At 40.8% G+C, this 25,519-nt stretch overlaps 1 protein-coding gene across 7 annotated transcripts in view; it reads left to right on the forward strand.

Annotated features, from left to right (window-relative positions):
- LOC125461003 (fatty acyl-CoA reductase 1-like) overlaps positions 1-25,519 on the forward strand; it is a 176,851-nt gene that overhangs the window by 100,301 nt on the left and 51,031 nt on the right. For 6 of the 7 annotated variants that reach the window (XM_059652427.1, XM_048549266.2, XM_048549267.2 and 3 more), the window contains 2 exons: positions 5,971-6,137; positions 7,628-7,807. In XM_059652427.1, the coding sequence (XP_059508410.1) occupies positions 5,971-6,137; positions 7,628-7,807 (347 nt within the window). The remainder of the gene's footprint in view (positions 1-5,970; positions 6,138-7,627; positions 7,808-25,519) is intronic. The other variant, XM_048549271.2, reaches the window with a different exon arrangement.

Raw genomic sequence — 25,519 nt, forward strand, 5'->3', positions numbered from 1 at the left:
AGCTGGAGGAGCACAGCAGGCCAGGCAGCATCAGAGGAGCAGGAAATTCGACATTTCGGGTCAGGACCATTTTTCGGAATGGCGACGGTGTTTAGAGAGAGCGCGGGTGGAAGAGAGAGGTTGGGCGCAGGTAAGAGACCCTTTTCTGAAGAAGGGTCCTGATCCAAAGCATTAACTTTCCTGCTCCTCTGACGCTGCCTGGCCCATGGTTTCTCCAGCTCCACACTATTATCTCTGACTCTAGCATCGGCAGTTCTTACTATCTCCAAGAAATCTGTTATGATAATTTCATGTCCCATCAACGTTATAGATTGCAACATTCTTTAGTGGGGATTCATAACATTTGAGCAACCAGTCACTTAAAGAATTCTTACAGATGGCCTGAATAATATTTTTAAACAATCATGTAGAGGAAAAACAAATGTTCGACATACGAATGTGTGAATGTAGAAGTTGATATATAATGAAAACACTTCGAGAAAAATTACTTTGAAAACTCTTAATTAAATCTTAACATTGTCACTTTATAGAACATGAACATAAGAACTAGGAGCAGGAGTAGACCACCTGGCCCCTCGAGCCTGCCCTGCCTTTTAATAAGATCATGGCTGATCTTGGAGATTCAGCTCCACTTACCCGCCCACTCACCTTTAACCCTTAATTCCTTTACTGTTCAAAAAGTTATCTAGCCTTGTCTTAAAAACATTCAGCGAGGTGGCTTCAAACACTTCATTGGGCAGGGAATTCCCCAGATTCACAACCCTTTGGGTGAAGAAGTTCCTCCTGACCTCAGTCCTACATCTGCTTCCCTTTATTTTGAGGTGTTTCTCTCTAGTCCTAGTTTCACCTGCTAGCGGAAATGACCTCCCTGACTCCACCTTATTTATTCCCTTCATAATCTTATATGTTTCTATAAGATCTCCCCTCATTCTTCTGAATTCCAATGACTATAATCCCAGTCTACTCAGTCTGTCTTCATAATCCAGCTCTCTCAACTCTGGAATCAACCGAGTGAATCTCCTCTGTACCCTCTCCAGTGCTAGTATATCTCCTCTCAAGTAAAGAGACCAAAATTGCACACAGTATGCCAGGTGTGGCCTCACCAGGACCCTATACAGCTGCAGCATAGCCTCCCTGTTTTTCAACTCCATCTCTCTAGCAATGGCAGACAAAATTCCATTTACCTTTTTAATTACCTACTGCACCTGCAATCCCACCTTCAGCGATTCATGCACAAGGACACCCAAGTCCCTTTGCACAACAGCGTGCTGCAATTTTTTAACCATTTAAAACATAGTCCATTTTGCTGTTATTCCTACCAAAATGGATGACCTCACACTTATCAACATTGTACTCCATCTGCCAGACCTTTGCCCACTCACTTAGACTATCTGTATCCCTCTGCAGACTTTCAGTGTCTTCTGCACGCTTTGCTCTACCAGTCACCTTAGTGTCATCTGCAAATTTTGACATACCACACTTAGTCCCCAACTCCAAATCATCTGTGTAAATTGCAAACAATTGAGGTCCCAACACTGATCCCTGAGGGACACCACTAGCAACTGACCGCCAACCAGAAAATCACCCATTTACCCCGACTCTTTGCTTTCTATTAGTTAACCAATCCTCTATCCATGCCAATACATGACCTGTAATACGTACAACTTTATCTTATGTAGCAGTCTTTGGTGAGGCACCTTGTCAGATGACTTCTGGAAATCCAGATACACCACATCCACAGGTTCCCCACTGTTCACCATGCAAGTAACGTCCTCAAAGAATTCCACCAAATTTGTTAAACATGACTTATCCTTCATGAACCCATGCTGAGTGTTCTCAATGATACAATTTATATCCAGATGTCTTGCTATTTCTTCCTAAATGATAGCATCAAGCATTTTCCCCACTACTGAAGTTAAGCTAACTGGCCTATGGTTTCCTGCTTGTTGTCTACTTCCTTTTTTAAACAGTGGTGTCACATTGGCTGTTTTCCAATCTGTGGGAACCACCCCAGAGTCCAGTGAATTTTGGTAAATAATTTTTGGTGCATTTGGTATTTTCCCCCATCGCCTCTTTTAATACCCTGGGATGCATTTCATCAGGCCCAGGAGACTTGTCTACCTTTAGCCCCATTAGCTTACCCAGCACTGCCTCCTTAGTGATAATGATAGTTTCTAGGTCCTCACCTGCTGTAACCTTCTTGCTGTTAGTTTTTGGCATGTTATTTGTGTCTTCTACTGTGAAGACCGGCACAAAGTAATTGTTTCATGTCCCGGCTATTTCCTCATTCCCAGTTATTAAATTGGCCTTCTCATCCTCTAAAGGACCACTGTTTACCTTTGCCACTCTTGTATGATTTACATATTTATAGAAACTTTTGCTGCCTGTTTTTATATTCTGAGCTAGTTTACTCTCAGTCTATCTTACTTTTCTTTATAACTTTTTTGTGGCATTCTGTTGGCTTTTAAAGATTTCCCAGTCTACTAGTTTCCCACTACTCTTTGTGTTTTTGTATTTGTTTTTATTTCAGTCTGATACTTACTTTCCTTTATTTCCTTAGACATCCATGGCTGGCTCTCTCTTTTCCTACAGTTCTTCCTTGTCACTGGAATATACTTCTGCTGAGCCCTGTGAAAAATTGTTTTGAAAGTCCTGCACTGTTCCTCAATTGACCCACCATAAAGTTTTTGCTCCCAATCTACCTTAGCTAACTCGTTCCTCATTCCTTCATCGTCTCCTTTGTTTAAGCACAGGACAGAGGTACTGGATTTAACCTTCTCACGCTCCATCTGTATTTTAAATTCAACCATACTGTGATTGCGCCTTCCAAGACGATCCCTAACTGTGAGATCATTAATTATTCCTGTCTCATTACACAGGGCTAGATCTAGGATAGCTTGCTCCCTCATTGCTTCCATTACATATTGTTCAAGGAAATTATCGTGGATGCATTCTATGAACCCCTCCTCAAGGCTGCCATGACCAACCTGGTTTGACCAATCAATATGTAGATTAAAATCCTCCATGATAATTGCTGTACCATTTTTACATGCATTAGCTATTTCTATGTTTATTGCCCACCCCACCACAATGTCATTATTTGGTAGCCTATAGACCACACCTATCACTGACTTCTCCCTGATGTTCCTAATTTCCACCCAAATGGATTCAACGTTTTGTTCACTTGAACCTAAATCATCTCTCACTACTGCCCTGATATCATCCTTCAAAATCAGAGCAACACCATCTCCCTTATCTTCCTGTCTGTCCTTCCAAACAGTTTGATACCGCTGGATATTTAACTCCCAGTCATGACCATCCTGTAACCATGTCTCTGTAATGGCCACTAAATCATACCCATTTGCCATGATTTGCACCGTCAACTCACCCACCTTGTTTGGAATGCTCCAAGCATTTAGATAAAGTGCCCTGATTCCAGTTTTGCACCTTTTTTTTGGGTCCTATTACCTCCATTACTAACAGCTCTTGAGTTCTCCTTCCCTTTAACATTTTTCCTAATTTTCAATGAAGTTGAGGCTTCCTCGTCACCTGGTAACCTGCTGCTTTGCCTTAAATTAGTTGTTATTCTCCCTCTATGCTCACTTCTTCCTCTGTCCCCCCACCTTACTAGTTTAAAGTCCTATTAACCACCCTATTTACCCTTTTTGCCAGAAAACTGGACCTGGCCCTGTTCAGTTGGAGTCCATCCCAGTGATCTAGATCCCTCTTGTCCCAGAACTAATGCCAGTGCTAGCGAGTTTTGAGAAGATTTGTAGCTCAGGTTGAGGTTCTGGATGTGTGTTTGCTCGCTGAGCTGGGAGGTTAGTTTCCAGACGTTTCGTCACCATTCTAGGTAACCTCATCAGTGAGCCTCCGACGACGACTGGCACTGATGCACTCTTTCCCACACCACTCTTTTAACACGTGTTTACTTCCCTGATCCTCACCTCCCTATGCCAATTTTCATGTGGCTCATTCAGCAAAGCAGAGATTTTGACCCTTGAAGACCTGTTTATTTAATTTTTTTCTTAGCTTTTCATAATCCCAAAACAGGTCCTTTTTCCTCGACCTGCCTATGTTGTTGGTACCTACGTGGACCCCAACAACTGGATCCTCCCCCTCCCTCTCTGGTATCCTCTCAAGCTGGTCAGAGACGTCTCACACCCTGGCACTGGGCAGGTAACTCACCATGTGGGATTCTCTATCCTGCTCACAAAGGATACTATCTATCACCCTGGAATCCCCAACAACTACAATCTGTCTTTTTGCTCCCCCCTTCTGAATGGCCTCCTGGAACATGGTGCCGTGGTCAGTTGGCTCATCCTTCCTGCAGCCCTCTTTCTCATCCACGCAGGGAGCAAGTGTCTTGTACCTGTGGGACAATGTCAAGGGCTGTGGCTCCTGTGTTCCTGTCTGCAGGGTCCCTCTACCTGCCCCACTTGCAGTCATACACTGCTGCCCCTGCCCACTGATTGAATTAACATTAGTTAATCTACCAGGTGTAACTGCCTCGTGGAACACAGCATCCAGGTATTTCCCCCCCGTCCTGGATGTGCCGCAGTGTTTGGAGTTCTGATTCTAGCTCATCTATTTTGAGCTGGAGCTCCTCAAGTAGCCAACACTTGCTGCAGATGTGGCCTTTGCTGTTCTCAATGGGATCAGCTAGCTCCCACGTTATACAGCTACAGCACATCACCTGCCATCTCTTCTTAGTTAATTATGTAAAATGAATTAGTTTTATTTTTAGTTTCGCAGTATTCGCTGCATCGGTAAGTTTACTCCGTTATATACTCAAACAGACTCCGGCTTTGCCTTCCGACCCGCTCCCAGATTTGGCATCTAGGTGACCACCCCGAAATAGCATTCAACAAATCTTGTTTGCAATAGTTATTTCTCAGAATGTTGTTTACATCTGATTGCATGTTGTGGAACAGAATAGTTTTGTTTTAGATGAGATTTCTAACGACCAGAGCAGAAACGGAGAGAGCTGACTTTTGAGGTGGTGGATGGGATGACACAACACAACTTGTTGTGGACCTTAGGACAGGCTGTATTTCGAGGAATTCTGCATTAGTCTTGATTTGTGTTCAATCTTGTCCTGAAGTTTTAATCAATTTTAAGTAAGGTAATAACAAACACTGGCAATTCATCAAAACCCTCCCCAGAGTTCAGACTATTACAGCTTAAAAACTGAGGAAATCAACAGTGTTCTAAGCACTTTAGATTTTCCTAGACTCGTAACGTTTTGCTTTTTTTAAGTGCTTATTTTAATTTGTTATAAATGAGAGCTGATGTTTAAATGATTAAAGCTTTGTGCTTTCCATTGCGTGGTGAATCATCCTGAGTTTTGAAAAACGGAATGCTTCACTTTCTGACATGTGCAAGGTGGATTTGGATATGTTATATATAAAAATAGGTACTGCCTTAAGACTGTTGAATGCACTCATATTCCAGGGTACTAAACCCGTCCGGGAAGGTGTTTTCACAAAAAATATTCTTTTACTCCAGCCTTAATGGTTTGCTATAAATCAAATTGTACTGAGTTCCAAAGCCAAAGTTACAAATGCTCATAACCCATCGGATAGAAATGGTAGAAATAAGTTGAGAAGGCCTGTTCAACTTTAACAGGAGCTCACTGTATTAAAAACATACACCAAGTGAAGCAGAGATAGTAGAAAATGCAGGTGCTGGAGAATCTGAGATAACAAGGTGTAGAGCTGGATGAACACAGCAGGCCAAGCAGCATCAGAGGAGCAGGAAAGCTGACGTTTCGGGCCTTGACCCTTCTTCAGAAATGTCTCAGATTTCTGAGAAGGGTCAAGGCCTGAAACGTCAGTTTTCCTGCTCCTGTGATGCTGCTTGGCCTGCTGTGTTCATCCAGCTCTACACCTTGTTAGCACCAAGTGAAGCAAATTGCAGGAAAAGTGTTTAAAAATGTAGCAACTGTTTTAATCTGTTTTTCTATTGCAGTTGTTTGATAGGGTGAGGGAAGACTTCCAGAAGAAGATTATTCCAATCGGCAGTGAGCTGATGCAGCCTAACCTGGCCATCAGTTCAAAGGACACTGAACATCTGCTCTCCTGCATTAACGTTGTCTTCCACTGTGCAGCTACCATTCGATTCGACGAGCCTTTAAAGTAGGTCCCTTCGCTAATCTGTGCGCCCAGATTAGAAAGGAAACAAAATGCTATATTTAAGTTCTAATTTCCTGTATTGATAACTTTGTATAGTTATTGCTGATTCTGGTCTGTTTGTGACCATAGGAATAATTAGCTAGAATTTGTTGCCCTCCCACAGCTCCTTCTTTCCCTAAAGATGGCACAGGATAAAAGCAAATTGTTCTTCAGGTCACCTCTTCCATTATTCAGGGGCCACCATCCCACACTTAATGTGACTTTATTACAGTTTAGGGCTAGAACTCAAACTCGCAAGGATGTCTTCAGCTGAATTAGTGATTAACCCCTTGCTATTGATGTTATTCTGGGTGACATAACAGCTAGCTAACCAGTCCCCCTCGATACAAATACTTAACAGGTTAATGCGGTATCTAGTAGCATCATACAAATAGTGACTGTTTGATTGAAATCAGAAATGTTTGCTCCATGATGAGATGTTTCAGAAAGAGTAATTGAATGATATCATCCAAATTGGTATTTTAAAATATTAAGACTGATTCCATAACATCATAAAGTGTAGCAAATGGTGCATTCTTTACTTATACAATTATACAATTGTTTGAGGGAAATACTCCTCCAATTATGTTGCAAAATTATCATTGCAGAATATTTCATAAACTCGTTATTACAGAAAATAATGAAAAACAAACTCTCCACAACCAGTTAAATTTGAAGCATACTTCAACTGTCCCTGAAGAAACTCACCAATTCCTCCAGGTCCATAAGGAGTTAGATAGTATGATTTTATTCTGTGGTGATGTGAAGTCAACTTTTTTTCCTTGTTATTTTTATTTAATCTTAAAATCCATGCACCTCCTGCAGAGTGAAGGATAGTTTTGACCTGATCCCAGACTTCTGCTAATGCTATACAAACAAAAATGCTGGAAAGCCTTAACATGTAAGGCAGCATCTGTGGAGAGAAACAGAATTAAAGTCTTCAAATTGATGACGTTTCACCAGAACTAGATTTTCCTAATGCTGATCAGTAGCTAGCTGTAAAAAAAGGCACACAGCTACACTCCATTGAGGACCCTTTCTCCAGCATTTCATCCGATCGGTAGGGTTGGTGGGCAGTGTGAGTTAAAACTTTAGTTGGTAGCATCTAAGAGCCATGTTTTCAGTGAAGTAGGGGAATTATTTTGTAGGTTACCTTTTGGTACCACCAGGCTTGATCATAATTACAAATGTTTTCAATTTGAACAGTTTTGCTAAATTGAAGATAGATTGGCAGTTTCAGAGTCGCATTAGTCTTTTCAGGCTCATTGGTTTGACAAATCAATTGATCTGTGTTTATAATGGCATTCTTTTAACCAAAGGATATAATTACATGTTTTCACCGAAATCACAAGAAAATGGAATGTTGTTTTTAAGGCTGAATGCTTGTGCATTCATTTACCTTATTAGTTTTCCCTCTCCATGATCCTATTTTCCTTTGCTCTTGCTGTGCGCAGACATGCCCTACAGCTGAATGTGGTGGCTACACAGCAATTGTTAGTGCTGGCCCGGCAGATGCAAAAGCTTGAAGCCTTCATTCACATCTCCACTGCTTACGCAAACTGCAACCGGAACCATGTAGAAGAGGTCATATACCCTCCGCCTGTAGAGCCAAAGAAGCTCATCGACTCTTTAGAGTAAGCTTACTTTCATAATTGTTTCATTTCTTTATTTTCACGTTTTAGTCAGAAATGTAAATGTCAATCAACTTGAAAGATGGAAAACAACAATGGGAAGCTGGTCTATTAAATGTCAAGTTTTTATTGTTGATCTGTAATGTAAAATAATATCTACGTAAATTGTCTTTTTAATATTGTTTTATAATCACACAACAAGGTTACATAATGGCTGTGGTGCTATAGTGGTAGTATCCCGACCGCAGCATCAGAACATCTGGTTAAAGTATCATCAGATAAGGAGCTGGGTCATATTATGTCCAAACAGTTTTTTTTTTAATAGCAAAGTTACATTTGTTCTGCAAATCACAGTGCTTTATATTTTGTAGGACATGTGACAAAGACATTCTAATTTCCAATATCATATCACAGTTCAATTGCACAGTGTAATTTGCTTTAAATCATTTGGGTTGACTTCTACATGACAAGCCATCTTAAACATCTTTAAGATGCAGATGACATGGCGACAATTGGTGAGTAAAGTAAGAGTAAGAAATGGGGAGAGATTAAATTCATTCAGTACAAGTTATAGATAGTAAGCCGCATCAATAAACAGGGCAAGAGATTTAACTTAAGATAATATTCAAATTCCATGTAAGTGTAATCTGTGTGGTGTGTTAATTATTCTGAATTATTGATATATTAGAACATATACAGTTTTTCTGCCAGTCCCGTATTATGTAGATTTTGGTTGACAATCTGGGATTTAGAAAATCGGTGCATATTCCAGCTTCAGACACATCTCCAACAGAAAGCAGATCCAGTTTCTGATCTTGGTGGAGGTAAGGGGTTTTATTAATGAGGGGTCTGGAGTGACAGCCGATTAATAGGCAGCATCCAGAGGGTAAGCTTGCTGGAATGGAGACGGCACACTAGGGAAGCAGGCTATATTTCTGGCTTGTGCTGTCTGTACATGCTTTACCAGATATGAATGCAACTGAGTTTCAAGTTTACCAGAGCAGATGGAGAACAGGAATTTGGATAGGGTATTGAAATATCAGTGTTATTAAAATTTCATTACCATAGAATAGATTTTCTCCAAAATGTCCACTTTTCTCAGTCAAATAAAATTTGTTTTGTTATGCTGCTGTTTCCCAACAGGCTGGAGCTGTTTAACTCCTCAAAGACTGCCCACACCGGCATAAGATCTTAAAATGTGAAGCCTTAAGGATATGTTTAATGAGTGAATTCAATTATCCCGAGTGTTCCTGTTTCTGAGTAGTCTTGCCCATCAGGTAACTGACAGATCAGTTAGTACCTACCTTATTGGTGATGTGGCCAGGATCTATCCTAAGGTGGTGGCTCCTCCATTGGGACTGAAGGGTTCTGGACAATGGGCAGGAAATTGGAGTTGAGGCTCAGGTGAGATCTGCCATGGTCCTATCAAGAGGCAGAGCAGGCTCAGGGAGCTGCCTACTCCTGCTACTAGTTCTTACATTCTTCTGAAACTTGGCAGGTGAGTGGAATTGACTTCCAGTGGCAGGCCAGAGACTACTGTGAAGATTGAGTATTTTAATTTTTTCTGTATTTTAGATTGTGGGCCAAAATGAGAAAGCGACTGTTCTGAATAAAACAAGGATTATAAAAAGGGTTATTTCAGTTTTTAAAATGAAGTTTTAATGATTTAGTGATCTAACCTGACATTCATTGTAAGCATTGTTTACACTGCTGTTTGATCAGGCACTAATGAAGGTTACTACAGACAAGTTGGAGCCAGTGGGTATATGTACTGTGAAAGTTCATTCAGCAACAAGGAGCTGATTGACAACTGATCACTACTCCACAAACCAGTGACAAAAGTATTCTCCTTGCCAGCAGCTATGTGATTGGCTTCCAGGTAGTTGACCAGCTTGTGAGTTTGAATGTTTGGCAGCAGCCATCAGACCTCATATAATGAAGGAGCATTATTTTTTTCTGCACTAAGAAAAGCTTCAAACCTGAAGAAATTCTCTTTGTTTTCCACAATAACTTTGCTATGGCTCTCTTCATAAATATGAACCAGTTGCTCTATGCCTCCTGAAACTGGTGTCAGTACTTGGAGAAGGAAAACTGAGGTGCAACAAGCCCTGACAAGCTAAAAGAAACATCTCAATGAAACTTATGGACAGTGACCATTGAGCTGCCTTCCCTGTCTTTCCTTCTGACCCATTTTAAGACTGTCTTTGTGTGTCTACACATTTGTAAAGAGGGAGATTTATGAGGGTTTAGAGTTTTAATTGGTAGAGTTATATGTGAATGGGTCATAATTGTTTGTCTGAACTAGAATCTATTTATTTGTAATCAATAAGAATTAGTGTTAAATACAGAAACCTAGTGTATGTTTACCGTCAACCTGAGTTTAAAAGTAAGGTAAATTGGGAATTTTGCATACTTTTACACAGTTGTTAACTACTGTAATGACTAATTTTAGGATTTGTTTTCCAGTACCTTACCCCAGTGAGATGTAACACTGTGACTCCTCCTTTAAATACCCCACTTTGCAGCTGTAGGGATGAGAGGAATGGAGCTGTGATTGAAATCCATTCTGTGGATGGATAGGCAATAGGTTATCAAACCTCTTCAGAGGTTGCCTCCAATTTTCAGTCCCTTGAAGTCTTCCACCATTAGTGGCAGTACCCATGTCTCTTGGAGGAGATACCCACAGCCTTGGGTCCTCTACTTGGCCTTTCTGCCTGCGCAGCCCATGCGTCACCATTCCTACTCTATGATAAATGAGGAGCTGTTTGTTAATTGTCTGCCTCGGGGAAGATCATACAGGTAAAAATCCACAGGCCTCACTGAGGTTTGGACATGGAAATCATAAGATAAATCCTGCCTGCATTGTAAAATGATGTTCATAAGATTGTACCAAGATTCCAATTTGTTCTGAATTCTGTTAAAAAGGAGACAGCGGATGATATTTAATTGGGGCAGCAGGAGCATCTGCAGGTTGGCGAAAGAGCTGGTGAGAGTCCTGCTTTACCTGTTTTAGGAAGACCTGCAGAATTAAGTGATTGTGAAAATTGGGATTGAAACTACTGGATAATGAAAAATGAAATTTACAAAATTCTTAAAGACAGGGTAATTGCAGAAAGGATTTTTCCTCTGGCATTGGGGAGGAGTTGGTGTCTGGAACCAGGCAATGCAGCCTCCGAATTGTATTGTGATTAAGTGGAATGTTCTACCTCAGAGGGCTGTGGAGGGTCAGTCATTGAGAATGTTAAAGGATAGTGATTGATAGAATTCTTCATATTAATGACATCAAAGGATAGTGTAAGAAAATGACATTGAGATAGATAATACATGGCCTAGAATGGCAGAGCAGTCTTGATATGCTAAATGGCCTACTCCTGTTCCTGCATTCGTATGAAATGCATGGACTTAACAAACTACAGCAGGTGATGCGTAGTGTTTGTTGTTACTAACCTAGACCTGACTGTCAGAAGTCACATGCATATGCGGGTAATAGAATGTGATTGAGCACCCCACAGTGCACATCAAATATAAATGTGAACAAGTGAGACCCCACAGATTTATTAGCAATTCCTTTCGGATATGAATGTAATAGTGGATGGTCAAATGTTATTACATTTCTCAAGGGATTACAATTCTTTAATTTTGCTGATCTGGCCTTGAAACTCACTCTCAGGAGTCAATCTGTTATGAACTGCCTCAACAATTAGTCCTATTCCAGCTGATTAATCTCCTTTCTTTGGTCGATACCTCCCCTGGCCCTGTCTCTGAAACTACACTCTAGTACTTAGTCATACTTCTAGATCTTCACTGATAGTTAGTTAGCTTTCCTAAGCTAGTTATATTCTTGGAAATTCCACTGAGATCTAAAGTTGTTCAGTTCCACCTATCATATGCTGCTTGTGGGCTTTTCAACCCCTAGTCTCAGTTTAGCTAAACTATTTGTGAGAAGTTTTTTTTTCTCTCTTGCGTGCAAGTGCACGCATGCACAACCCCGAACATAGTCTATCTTTAGATCCGTCTGTCTCTTTCTCCAATTGCCTGTGCCCTTTGAATTCCTCTTCAATGACCCTGAACTGTGCTGACTGACCTGTTGAAAACCTTCTGAAATGATTTTCCCCTATTGCTGGGCAGAATTGTGAGTTGGAAATGAGTTGCCCTGGAGGTTACTTTCTCACAGATGCTGGAAATTGGTTTCAAAGCATGGTAGGAAAAATATTGACTCCATCGTCTAAATTGATAACGATAAAAATTGTTTTTTATGGTGTTTAGATGTCAGCAGCTTGTTGAAAATATTGTACAGTGGAGTTTTATTAACCATATCAATGGCCAATGAATGAGTAATGCTATAACATTTTCGTCACTTTTTATGATCAGTTGCTTTTTAAAATTATTTAGCTTTAAAATAATTTAGCTTGAGGAACTAGATGGAACATTGGGTGGAATGCATTTGTTTTTCTTTTGGATGCATCTTTGAATTTAGACAAAGCAAGTGAAATGAATATTTTATCTTTGGTTTGGCAATAAAGATCATATGCAGAATGAATCTGGAGAGTATCAGTCAGTGTTTGTCAACTGCAGCTCAAGAACACAAAACTGGCCATAATTTACAGTGAGTGACATCAAATGTTTAGAAAGCAGACAAGGATAATAAAATAGTTTTGTCTATAAATGATTAGACAGAGCCAAAAAATACCTGCCATGTTCTCAAAGACCAGCTCAGCAAAAAAAATCACTTCAGGAATAACAGACTCCAAACCCAAGTCTATCATTTTGTGAGAAGATGCCATTGCAGAGGGCATGCGTGTGACTCTTCTGAAGATAAATGATCAAGCTCATTGAGTTAGTCTCAGAGTCTTAGAGATGTACACCGCAGAAACAGATCCTTCAGTCCAACTTGTCCATCCTGACCAGATATCCTGAACTGATCTAGTCCCATTTGGCTCATATCCCTCTAAACCCTTCCAATTCATGTACCCATCCAGATGCCTTTTAAATGTCTTTATTTTACCAGCCTCCACAATATCCACTGGCAGCTCATTCCATATACACACCACCCTCTGCATGAAAAGGTTGCTCCTTAGTTGCCTCTTAAATCTTTTCCCTCTCACCTTAAACTTATGCCGTCTAGTTTTGGACTCCTGTACCCTTGGCTGTTCACACTATCCATGCCCCTCATGATTTTATAAACCTGTGTAAGGTCACCCCTCAGCCTCCGCTGCTCCAGGGAAAATAACCCCAGCCTGTTCAGCCTCTCCCTATAGCTCAAATTCTCCAACCCTGGCAACATCGTCGTAAATCTTTTCTGAACTGTTTCAAGTTTCACAACATAATCACTGTAGCAGGGAAACTAGAACTGAATGCAGTATTCCAAAAGTGGCCTAACCAATTCCTTTATACAGCTGAAACATGATCTCCAAATTCCTATATTCAATACACTGACCAATCACTTGACCAAGTGATTCAACTTGACCAACCACTTGTGTTGGCAAGTGTACCAACACACTATCCTGAAGAAATAAGGCGAGCAGAAGCTTTGACAGCCATTAATATTATGAAAAGGAAAGATGATATGCATCAAAGCTAAAATTGACAGAGGAGCTAGTGTTAACGTATTACCACTATGCTGCCTGAAAGATGTGTACCATAGTAAGTGGCACAGCCTACAAGAGACTCTCACACTGTACAAAGGACCACCAGTTCCAAGCACTGGTAGAATCAAACTGTATTGTTAATTCAGGCTCATCTTGGCTTCCTGAAATCTTCTACCTCACAGATTCCAACTGTCCAGCAATGGTGGGACTGTCAGTACGCCCAGAACTTGATGTAATTACAATTTGAGATTCAAATCACAACAGCATGGTGCAATAGGTAATGCATGATGCAATTGAATCAGTCAATGATCTCAAACATCTTTACATGGACCAACTCGACGTGATTGACAGTTTTAAGCGTGATGTAATATTATATTTTAAGGATGAAGCAACCCCATTTATTGATCCTCCAAGGAAGTATAATGTGCACGTTCAGGAGCAGCTTTCATGTTGTTTCTGTGGATTTCACTAAGGTCTTTGACAAGGTCCCCCACGGAAAGCTGATCAAAAAGATAAGAGCCCATGGGATCCACGGCTAGTTGGCAAACTGAATCCAAAATTGGCTTGCAAATAATGGGCAATAGTTAATGGAAGAGGGTTGTTTTTGTGATTGGAAGTCTGACAAGCACTGTGCTAAAGGGAACTGTGCTGGGACCCTTGCAGTTTGTTGTATGCGCTAATGATTTGGATGTGAACGTAGGTATAATTATCAAGTTTGCAGATGACTTGGAATCTGGTGATGTTGACTGTGAGGAGGATGGTCTCGTACTACAATCTGATATTGATCAGCTGTTAAATTGGGCAGAACAGTGGTAGATGAAATTTAATCCCAATATGTGTGAGGTAATGTGTTTAGGAAGATCTAACAAGGGAAGGAATTATGCAATGATTGGAAGGCCTCGAGGCAATATTGATGAAACAAAGGGACTTTGGTGTATAAATCCATCGATCCTTGAAGGTATCAGCACAGGTAGAAAAGTAGTGAAGAAAGCATATTGTACAATTGCCTTCAAAAGCTGGCCGTAGAACATGGGAGCAAAGAAGTCTTGTTACCTACTTTACAAAACATTGTTTAGGCCACAGATGGAATACTTCGTACAGTTATGGTCACCACACTATCCGAAGGATGTGATTATACTGGAGATGTTGCAGAGGAGATCCTGCAGGATGCTACCTGGGATGAATAATCTCAGGTATGAGGACAGTCTGGGTAGGCTGAGTGTGTTTTCCTGGAGCAATGGAGGCTAAAGGGGGAGTCTCATTGAGGTATACAAAGTCATAAGAAGCATAGAGAGAATGAGTTGTGAGAATCTTTTTCATTTGGCAGATGTGTCTATGACCAGAAAACAGTTTTGAAGTGAGGAGTAAGTAAGTAGTTCAGAAGAAATCTGAAAAAAATTATTTTAATCTTAGAATCCCTACAGTGTGAAAACAGTCCATTCGACCCAACAAGTCCACACCGACTCTCAGAGCATCCCACCTAGACCCATTCCCCTATAGTCCACCTAATCTACACATCCCCGAACACTACGGGCAATTTAGTTTGGCCGGTCTACACATCTTTGGACTGTGGGAGGAAACCAGAGCACCCGGAGGAAACCCACACAGACACGGGAGAATGTGCAAACTCCATACAGACAGTCGCCTAAGAGTTGGATCAAACCCGAACCGCTGGTGCTGTGAGGCAGCAGTGCTAACCGCTCAGCCACCGTGCTGCTCAGAGAGTGGTGGAAATATAGAATAGATTGCCTGAGAGCAGTGGAGGCAACGTGTGCTGACGCTGGAAATGCTGAAGCCACTGTCTGTGCTGTTCTCACTTGGAAACCCTGTGTATCACTTTTTCATAACAAAGTGTGGAGCTGGATGAACACAGCAGGCCAAGCAGCATCTTAGGAGCACAAAAGCTGACGTTTCAGGCCTAGAGCCTTCATCAGAGCATTATTATCTCAGATTCTCCAGCATCTGCCGTTCCCATTATCTCTTATCACTTTTTCATGTCTGATGTCGGCACTGTGTGTGTGCACAGAAGGGGCTGGAGTGGATGGGTGAGAATGGGTAGGTTTGGGATTGAAAGAAAAGACTGGTCTCAAGAGGAGTTGAGAACAGACAGGATTGGGAGGTGTCCAGAACAGACAGGATCTGCTCCCCCTCCCCACTTACATCCCCCTATTCGTTTCACCCTTTCACTAAACAAGGTCCGCTCCCCATCCCCTCCACTGGAACTGTAACCCCGTTCCTCCAGTGGTTGCTATCTGTGCCCCTCCACCAGCTCAATGTCTTTGCCCCCCCACTGCTCCAGGCCAGTCTTTCAAGTCCTCTATCTTGATCCATCCCCAATCCTCTCCGCATTCACAGCTGCATCCACGAATATACATGTGTGTTGTTGCAGGGAATAGCATGTCAGCTCTGCAGTGTCAGTAAAAGCAGCCATGTATAGAATCTCTATGTGTAATAAACCTGCTAGATGCTTCAATGCCACAATATCCATGCCTAGTTCCTTACGTTAGCAGAGATAACGTAAAGCTTTGCTGCATCAGGTAAAATACCTTGCTAGAGGCAAACAATTTCTTTGAAACCAGCCCTGTTTCTAAAGTCACTTTTGATTGCTGTGCAAAAATGGTGTTTAATTCAAATCAATTGTGAGAACAATAGTGAATGGTGGCAACAAATTTAATAATTATCATATTGTTTATTGTATGAAGTACAAAGCATTCTGATGAGAAGGGATTAAATGAAGGTGTATGGCCTGGCTGAGGTAAAGTAGCACCTCAGTATGCAATCTGAAAGAGGTTTAGGTATTTCAGGATGTATTTGAGTATACGTTTGATGCTAGTGATTGCAGTCCATCCCTATCACGACAAACATTTTGATCAAGTTGAAAGTGATGAGTTAATAAAGATTTTCTTTAATCAATTTTTCTTTTGACATTTAAATTTTATTTCCATTGCTCTCACAATCTCATTTGCTTCATTATGTAAATATGTCACAAATGCAGAAGAATGCAAGATTTAAATTATATCACATTTACCAAGTGTTTCTTTTGCTTGATCTTAGCAATATGGAACCCTTCTTATCACTAAATTCCCATATAGGCTAATTAGAGCTTCACGTAAAGTTACTTTATTGGCTGTTGTTTCAGACTAGTGTGATTTACACTTTTAAAATGGCAAAACAAACAGTTGAAATAAGATTTGTTTCTTTCTTCTGTCAGTTGTCATAATCTAGAATGCACTGACTGAAAGGATGGTGGAAGCAAATTCAAACTTACTATCAAAAGTGTGTTTGTTAAATGCTGGAAGAGAATATGCTACAGGATTGTCCAGAAAGGGCCAGTGAGTAGGATTAAGTAAATTGCTCTTTCTGGAGATAATAAACCAAATGGACTCTTTATCTGATTCTGATAAGTTTGTATATGAAAAGCTTATCCCCCTATGATTGATTTTGGCAGGAAGCAAAACAATTGGTAATGCAAATATTATCCATGGAAGAAATAACATAAGTTATCTTGTCATCCACTTTTGCTGTTAGGTGTAACCTTCTCAGAAACTGTTAAATGAAAATCAAATGTTTTGAAGCAACGGAAGTGAAGTGTACAGATGCACCGCTCACCAGAAATTCTATACCACTCCAAATACTGCCCATAATCTTTGCGTTTGCGAAAAAAAAAACTTGACCTGTGTTTGTCACAAAGATGCAAACTTGTTGTTTATTAGAAGAGTTATTAGACTCCCCTGGGAATGATTACCCAATAACACCAACAGATGTGAACAGGAAAGACAGGTCTTTTGGGATCATAAGACCAGACTGAAAAATTATTGAGGAAATGTTAAAAATGGCTGGAGACAAGAGGCAATTAGTGCTAATAATGTGAGTTAGTGTTCAGCAGATGTTTACCCGATGTGGCAGTGCTGTCCTTTGTAATTTAAGAAACTGGGTGTGGACATGATGGTATCTAAGACCCCAACAGATTCTTATTATTACTAACTATTATATACAAACCTTTCATTTCTCAGGCATCTAAGTGCCAAGGCTTTTTCTTTCCTAATTCACTTGCGTGTGTCACTGGCTGACCAGCATTTTATTCCCTGACCCTTGCTCTTGAATAGGCAATTACAGAGGACAGTTGAGAGTCAGCCACACTGTTGTGGATCAGGAGTCACATGTAGGCCAGACCAGGTAAGGATGCCAGATCTCCTTCCTGGAAGAACATTAATGAGTCAGATGGGTTTTTCTAACAATTGTCAATGGTTTCATAGCCATAAGTAATTTCTTAATTTCAGATTTTTAAAAATAAATTCAAATGCTGTCATTTACTGGAGCGGGATTCAACTCGGGTCCTTAGAACATTAGAGATAATGAGAACTGCAGATGCTGGAGAATCCAAGATAACAAAGTGTGAAGCTGGATGAACACAGCAGGCCAAGCAGCATCCCAGGAGCACAAAAGCTGACGTTTTGGGCCTAAACCTGATGAAGGGTCTAGGCCCGAAATGTCACCTTTTGTGCTTCTGAGATGCTGCTTGGCCTGCTGTGTTCATCTAGCTTCACACTTTGTTATCCATAGAACATTAGTTGCGTTTCTCGATCAATAGTCTAACAATAATTCCACTAGGCCATCGCCTCCCCCAAGACTGATACCATTAGGCCATTGCCTTCCTACCTAGGCTAAGACTAAGCTATTCTGTTACTACGGAGGAGCACACTTCCAGGGGCATGTTTTGCTTCAAGTGATGCTGGGCTAAGATTGAGACCGAGACCTTTATAACCTGAGATCATATGCCATGATACAGTGATGATCTCCTAAACTCTTAAAGGTGTATTGATATACTGACCAGGAGACATAACACAATACGTAACATCAAAGAGAAAAAGATATGATATTTGGTCACATCGTTAGAGCAGATAGTGGACACACAGATTTATTTGGAAGGAAATACTGATGGAAAACATAGGAGAGAAGTATAATAGAGGACAAAGTGGATGATGTAATGAACTGGATGCCGTTGAGCTTTGTGGAAGATGTAAGGACAGCACATGACAGAGGTGGAGAGGATGATGCCAATCATTGAAAGAAAGGCAGCATCAGTTGTACATGATTAAAGGGTCCTTAAGTGCTCTTGCGGTGTAGTGATGGTGTCCCTACCTCTGAGCCAGGAGGTACAGGTGCAAGTTCCACTTGCTCCAGAGACGTGTAATAGCTTCTCTGAACCAGTTGGTTAGATAATACACAAAGCTACCTTACTTTGGTTGCTTTAATATTGGCAGCAAAATGGCCATACTTGGAAATGGGTCAAAATATTTCTGGGTTTGACATGCACCTACCACACTTAGTGATGATGTATCCATTGGTGAAGCAGACATACAAAGAGCCAGCTAAATCTCATAGGGCTTTATGACATGTTGGTGCCAATCACAGGTTTATTCTGTAACATGAAGATTAGCTTAAATTTGTGGTTAAACATTCCTTGTTTAAAAAGATTCTAGTTTTTACCTGATGACATAATGATGTGATCGTTCAGGAATTTTTAGCTAAAACAAAGCGGTTTCAGATTGAAGACGGCTTCAACTCCATATGGCTCAAATATTCACAGCAGGCCCTTGGCACACATCTAATAATTATAAAATCTCGTTATTCGCAACAATCTAACTTGAATTCTGTCAAAGGAGAAATAATGGTTGCAACATTTAGCTCCATAACTGTGCTCCTTTCAACATGACAGGAGCTAGAGGGGTTAAAAATGACATGGAGTGGGGTGAGAAGGAATCTTACCTTCAGTCAGCATCAAGTGCAGATTTAGCATTTGGCCTGCTACTTTGAACCTCACCGAACCAAAAAGTACACAGTTGGTCCTGTGCTTACTCATGCTATTTAAGGAGATTGGCATGGCAGTATCATCTGAAATGCTTTTGAATTTCTGCAACTGGAGAGTCTTTTTAAAAAAAAGACTTTGCATGATATAGCACTTCTCACAGACACCTGGTATTTCAAAGTAATTTGCAGCCAACAATGTACTTACTGTAGGGACTGTTGCGCAGTAGGAAAAAATAACAAATTAGCACTCAACAAATAATGATGTGACAATAACTAGATTACCCATTTGTTAGAATGATAGTTGAGGATTGGCCTGAACAACAGGGATAACTAGCGATATGGGACCTTGTTGCCCTCACCCAAACAGACAGACATGGCCTTGGTTTAATGTTTCAGCTGAAAGACAGCATCTCCACCTGAGCAAAACTAATGCATGTGAGTGTCAGCCTTGATTTTTGCACTAAAACCCTGGAGTGGGACTTGAACCCAGGATCTTGTGAATCAGTGTCAAGGATGTTGCCAACTGAGTGACAGCTGACACTAGTTAGTAGAATCACTGTGTTATTCAGGAACTCATACAGATTCTTTAAATCAAAATGGTAGAGGCTCTAGACCTTTTTTATTTACTCAGGTGATCTGAACATCTCTGGGTAAGCAGTATTTATGCCCTATCTCCAGTTGCCCTTGAGAAGGTGTTGGTGAGCTCCCTTCTTGAACTGCTGCAGAATGTTTGGTATGTGTACTCCCACTGTAGAGAGTTCTAGGACTTTGACCCAGTTTAATTCGAAGGAATGGTGATGTGTTTCTAAGTCAGGATGTGTGTAGCTTCAAGGTCAACTTGCAGGTAGTGGTGATACCATGTATCCAATTACCTTGTCCTTTTAGATGGAAGTGGCCATGGGTTTGGAACATTTCTAAGGTGCACAAAAGAATTTCTGCAGTGCATCCTGTAAGTGGTACACATTGCTGTTCCTGACTCTCGGCTTTAGAGGGAGTGGAAATTTGTGACTGTGATGCCAATCAAATGGTCTACTTTGTCCTGGATGGCAGCAAGGTTCTTGTGTTGCTGGTGCTGCACTCGTTCGGGCAAGTGGCGTGTATTCTATCACGCTCCTGACTTGTGTCTTGTGGATGGTGGATCGACTTTGGGGAGTTAATAGGTGAGCTAACCCATTCAGGATTTTTAGCCTGAGGCTTGCTCTTGTAACCACAGTATTTGTAGTGCTAGTTCAATCGGTTTCTGGTTGACAATGACCTCTGGGATGTTGATACCGTGATATCCATTCATGGTAATGCCATTGAATATTAAGGGGCAGTGTTTGGTCTGACTGTCCTTGGAGATGGAGATGGCCATTGCCTGGTATGTGTGTTTGTAAACGTTACTTGCCACTTGCCAACTCCAGGTGTTGCTGCATTTTGATGCTGCTTCAGTATGTGAGGATGTTCAAATGGTGCTGAACATTGAGCTCCCATGAGTGAACAAATCCACTTCTGACCTTATGCTGGAGGGAAGGTCATTGATGAAGCCTGGGCAGTACCCTGAGGAACTCCTGAAATGATGTCCTGGAGCTGAGATGAGAGACTTCCAACAATTATAACTATCTTCTTGTGTAACAGGCATGAGTTTAGAGTTTTCCCCATGATTCCCATTGGCTGCAGTTTTGCCAGAGCTCCTGAATGCTACATTGGTTCAAATGCAACTTTAATGTCAAGAGCAGCTGCTGTCATCTCACTTCTGGAATTTAACTCTTTTTCTTGTTCTGGATTGGGACAAGGCTGTAATGTTGTCCGGAGTTGAATGGCCATGGTGGAATCTAAACTAAGCTTCAGGGAGCAGGTTCCTGACGATCAAATGTTGATAAAACTGTTTTAGCCTTAACATCACTTTACTATGATCAAGACCAGACTGATTTGGTGGTAAGTGGCCAGGTTGGTTTGTCCTGCATTTTGTTACCAAATGTTACCAAACAGTGGCTCAGTGGTTAGCACTGCTGCCTCACAGCACCAGACACCTGGGTTCTATTCCAGCCATGGGTGACTGTCTGTGTGAAGTTTGCATATTTTCCTGTGTCTGCGTGAGTTTCTGCAGGGTGTTCCAGTTTCCTCCCACAGTCCAAAGATATGGAGGTTAGTTGGATTGGCCATGGGAAATGCATGGTTGCAGGAATAGGGTGGGGAGGTGGGTCTGGATGGGATGCTGTTTAGCGGGTTGATACAGAATGGATGAGCCCAATTGCCTGCTTCCAAACTGTAGTGATTCTGTGAACATAGCTAGGTAATTTTCCACATTGTTGTTTAGATGTTGTATTGGAACATCTTGGCTTTGGGCACAGTAATCATTGAATCACACATCTTCAGTATTACTGTTAAAATGGTGTCATGTTCCATAGCCTACACAATAGCCATTTTTTCATATCATATACAGTGAATTCAATTTGCTGAAGACTGGTATCTGTGATGCTGGGTACTTCAAAGCCTGAGATGGTTCACCCACTTGGTGTTTCCATTGTAGCTAGTTGCAAATGCTTCCATCTTTTGCATCAGTTTCTCCCATCATTGAAGATGTGGGATGTTTGCAGAGGCCCCTCCTCCAGTGAATTGTTTAATTGTCCACCACCATTCATAACTGGACTGCAGAGCTTCAATTTGATCTGGTGGTGTGTAATTGCTTAACCCTGGTTATAACCAGCTGTTTATGCTGTTTGGTCTACAGGTAGTACTGTGTTGGCACCTCATTTTAGGTACACATGGTGCAACTTTTGACATGCCATCTTGCACTTTTCATTGCACCAGTATTTATTCCATGCTTATTGGTAATAGTAAAGTGGGGACTAGGCCAGATCTTGAGGTTGCAAATTGTGCCTGATTATCATTTTGCTGAGCGGATGAGGGCCATCAGCAAAAATCTTGAATAGCTAGAACTATTTGGTCTGTCCCATTTAGCATAGTGATAATGCCACACAACATTGTGGACAATATTCTCAACACAAATACTGAACTTTTTCTCTACAAGGACTGCAGTCGTCATGCTTACCTATGGTGTAATGAATCAATGCATCTGTGACAGGCAGATTGGTGAGGATGAGGTCAAGGATTATCAACCTGTTGGTGGTTCTGTCACAACCTGCTGCAAACCCATTGTGGCAGCTATGTTGTCCTTTAGAATTCGACCAGCACAGTCAGTAATAGTACTGCTGAGCCACTGTTGCTGGGGAGCATTGGACCCCACCTCACCAGAGTATATTCTGTGCTCTTACCATCCAAGTTCTAATCAACATGGAGGTACATGATTCCTTGACCAAGGAGGGGGCTACAGTATGTAATCAGCAAGAGGTTTCTCTGTCCATGTTTGACATGATGCCTTCTGTCTTTGTAATGTCTGAAGTCAAAATTGATCATTTTGACCAAACTGACTGTTGTGGGATGTGCAAACCAAGAGAATGTTTGCTGAGCATTTTTCCTATGAAGATCAAAGCATGTTAATTTGTATTTGTTACATCACGGTGGCATGAAATGTAAACAAAATATTACCAGATTTCAAAATAAAAACTGAAAGAACTGCGGATGCTATAAATCAGGAACAAAAACAAAGTTGCTGGAAAAGCTCAGCAGGTCTGGCAGCATCTGTGAAGGAGAAAACAGATATAATGTTTCAGGTCCGGTGACCCTTCCTCAGAACTACTGAAATGGTCCTGACTTAAACGTCAACTTGCCTGCTTCTCTGCTGCCTGACCTGTTGTGTTCCTCTAGTCCCACACTGTATTATCTCTGACTCCAGCATTGGCAGTTCTTACTATCTCACCAGATTTCAACTGGCTTGTTATGACTGTCACTTTAAGAACATCAACTTTTTTCGAGGCTGATGAGGGTCAACAGATAAGCAGCATATCACACAAGTTAGATTATTCAGCAGAATAAAAAGCTTTGTGAATAGTCTTTTTAAAAAATCATTATTGAGCAATGCATCTAAGATTTTCAAATTCTCAAGAATTTGTAATTAAAAAATAAGTAGTGACCAGGCAGTTTCTACTTTGAGTAAATTGCTTATCTGATTTCCTGAATCATTGCCCAGAATTTAGAGCAATGTTAAAAAGAGGTCAGTTATGAAATTCAAGAAGAATGAGATGCAGGACCATGCCAAAGTCTCTGTAATGACTATGAAATGAGGCTGAGTTGGGAAGTTTCCATGACAGAAATTTTAAAACAAAGCAGTATGCAATAATGAAACAAAATCACTTTCACTTGAATGTACCAATGCTAAACTCATTACCCTTTTAACATGTTTCTCTTTAAGTTTCTATGAAAATGTAGTTTTAATAGTTTTTTTTAAAATATGGTGTGCAGAATGCACACTTAAATTAGACTGCCAGATTAAAGCTCCTTTTTTGTTAAGGAAATTAAACGTCTTTGCTTCCGTTGAAATGCATGTGTACGAAGTTCAACAAAAAAAAATTCAAACTCTGATATGCTCTAAGCGTCTATTGTAGATCATTTAAAAGCTTTTGTTAAAAAAAATTCTGTTTATTTCATGCCAGTTGTGGGTACTCTGCTCCTAAATATGAAGCAAATAGATGTAGACTGGAGACTGGATTTTTGAACCCTACTGGTGCCAGGTTCAGAAATGGGTGGAAACTTAAATAGTCCTCCTGGCTGGGAAGCCAGTCCCTCAGCCCCATCCTGGGTTTGAGCTGTTTCCCCTTGGAAATGGTTTCTCCAGACCAGGAAGCTGGGTGACTGTACTCCACACCTCTAGCCCCAATGTACCCCAGTAGGCATTCTTGCATAAATATTTAAAATGTTGGAGAGAATACATCCAAGAACCACCTCACCTACCTACTTTCGCTTTCTGCTACTCCTTTTAAACTGGAAAGTGTCTAATTGGCCCTTCTTTCCTTGACTCTGTCAGCTGTCCTGAATTGGAAACTGTCCTGTGAATGCAGTGAAAAGTGAATGTTTTCCCTCTGGGCAGATTCAGTACCTAAAATAGCCTTAATCTCTGTTTCCTGTCCCCAGAGGGAAAATCCAGCCCAACCTCCAGTCACAGCAGCTTTATCATTGCTATAGCAGACATTTTGTATTAATGGGAACCTGTAACCATTGTTCAATGTAAAGTACAACTAAAGGTTTATTTACAATTTTTAGGCTTTAAATATTTTCCAGCATTTAGCATCAGCTTCACTCATCTCTGAAGCATTGTCATTAAGTGTCTTTCAGACCTGAAGAAGTTCAACAGACCACAGCCTAATTGCATTATTTAGAAGCAAGTTTTGAAATGCTTTGAAAGTTAGATTATGCTTAATTTCCCTTATTGAAGAAATGTGATCAACAGATAATCAAATCTGAACCTTACCCAATTCTGTTGATAAGAAGCAAATCTTTATGAAGATTCTTATCTGTGGTTATGAAGTAAGCGACATTGTATTATTATCAGACGCTCTAAAATAAATAACATATATATAATTCTGAAGTAATTGAAGGACCTATCACTTGCAATGTGCTTAGAAAATTGTTCAAAATAGCTCAACAATTAACATTTATGTGGCACCTTTAATAAAATGAGCACCCTCTCCCTCCCAAGATATTTCATAGCAGCATTATAAAATACTTTGTTGTCATATTTTATTTTAAGTAATATTAGATAAGATGAACAAAATCTTGATCCACTGTAGGTTTTAAAAATTCCTTCATGCCATGTCTTAGAATTTTATTTCTCTGCTCAACAATGCAACAATTGCAGTTTTTTCAAAATCAATACTAACCACTGCACCCATCAAAATGTTTCAAAGCCCAGGTTTTACAACCTGCAGAGAAATGAGAGCCTAATCTAAAACCAGCTGTTGCATGATGAAATATTTCTTGACAGCATTTGAATCCTGATACATTCTTATTGCATACGGCAAAATGACTTGATTGGCTCTAAAGTTCTTTAAAACGTATAGCGGTCATAAATAGCATTGTATAAATGCAACAAAAACCACATTGCTGGAAAAGCTCAGCAGGCCTGGCAGCATCTTTGAAGGAAAAAAGAGTTAACGTTTTGGGTTTGGTATCCTTCCTCAGAACTGATGGCAGCTGGGAAAACATTTGTTTATATGCAGAAAATAGGGAGCTGGGTGGGGTAGGGAGTAAACGATAGGATACAGCTCAAAGAGAGAGAAAGACAGTTGGGCAGACAAAGGAGTTGCTAACGATCAGGCTGGGAGGATGAATGGTTGTTAATGGGGACTGTTAGTGACTGACAACAGGGGGTGTGTAATGGCAGGCTATGTGGTAACAAGGCCTGGTGGGTGGGGTAGGGGGCTGGGACAAGGGAGAG

Source organism: Stegostoma tigrinum, chromosome 18 (assembly GCF_030684315.1).
Source record: "Stegostoma tigrinum isolate sSteTig4 chromosome 18, sSteTig4.hap1, whole genome shotgun sequence".
NCBI classification, from domain to species: Eukaryota; Metazoa; Chordata; class Chondrichthyes; order Orectolobiformes; family Stegostomatidae; genus Stegostoma; species Stegostoma tigrinum.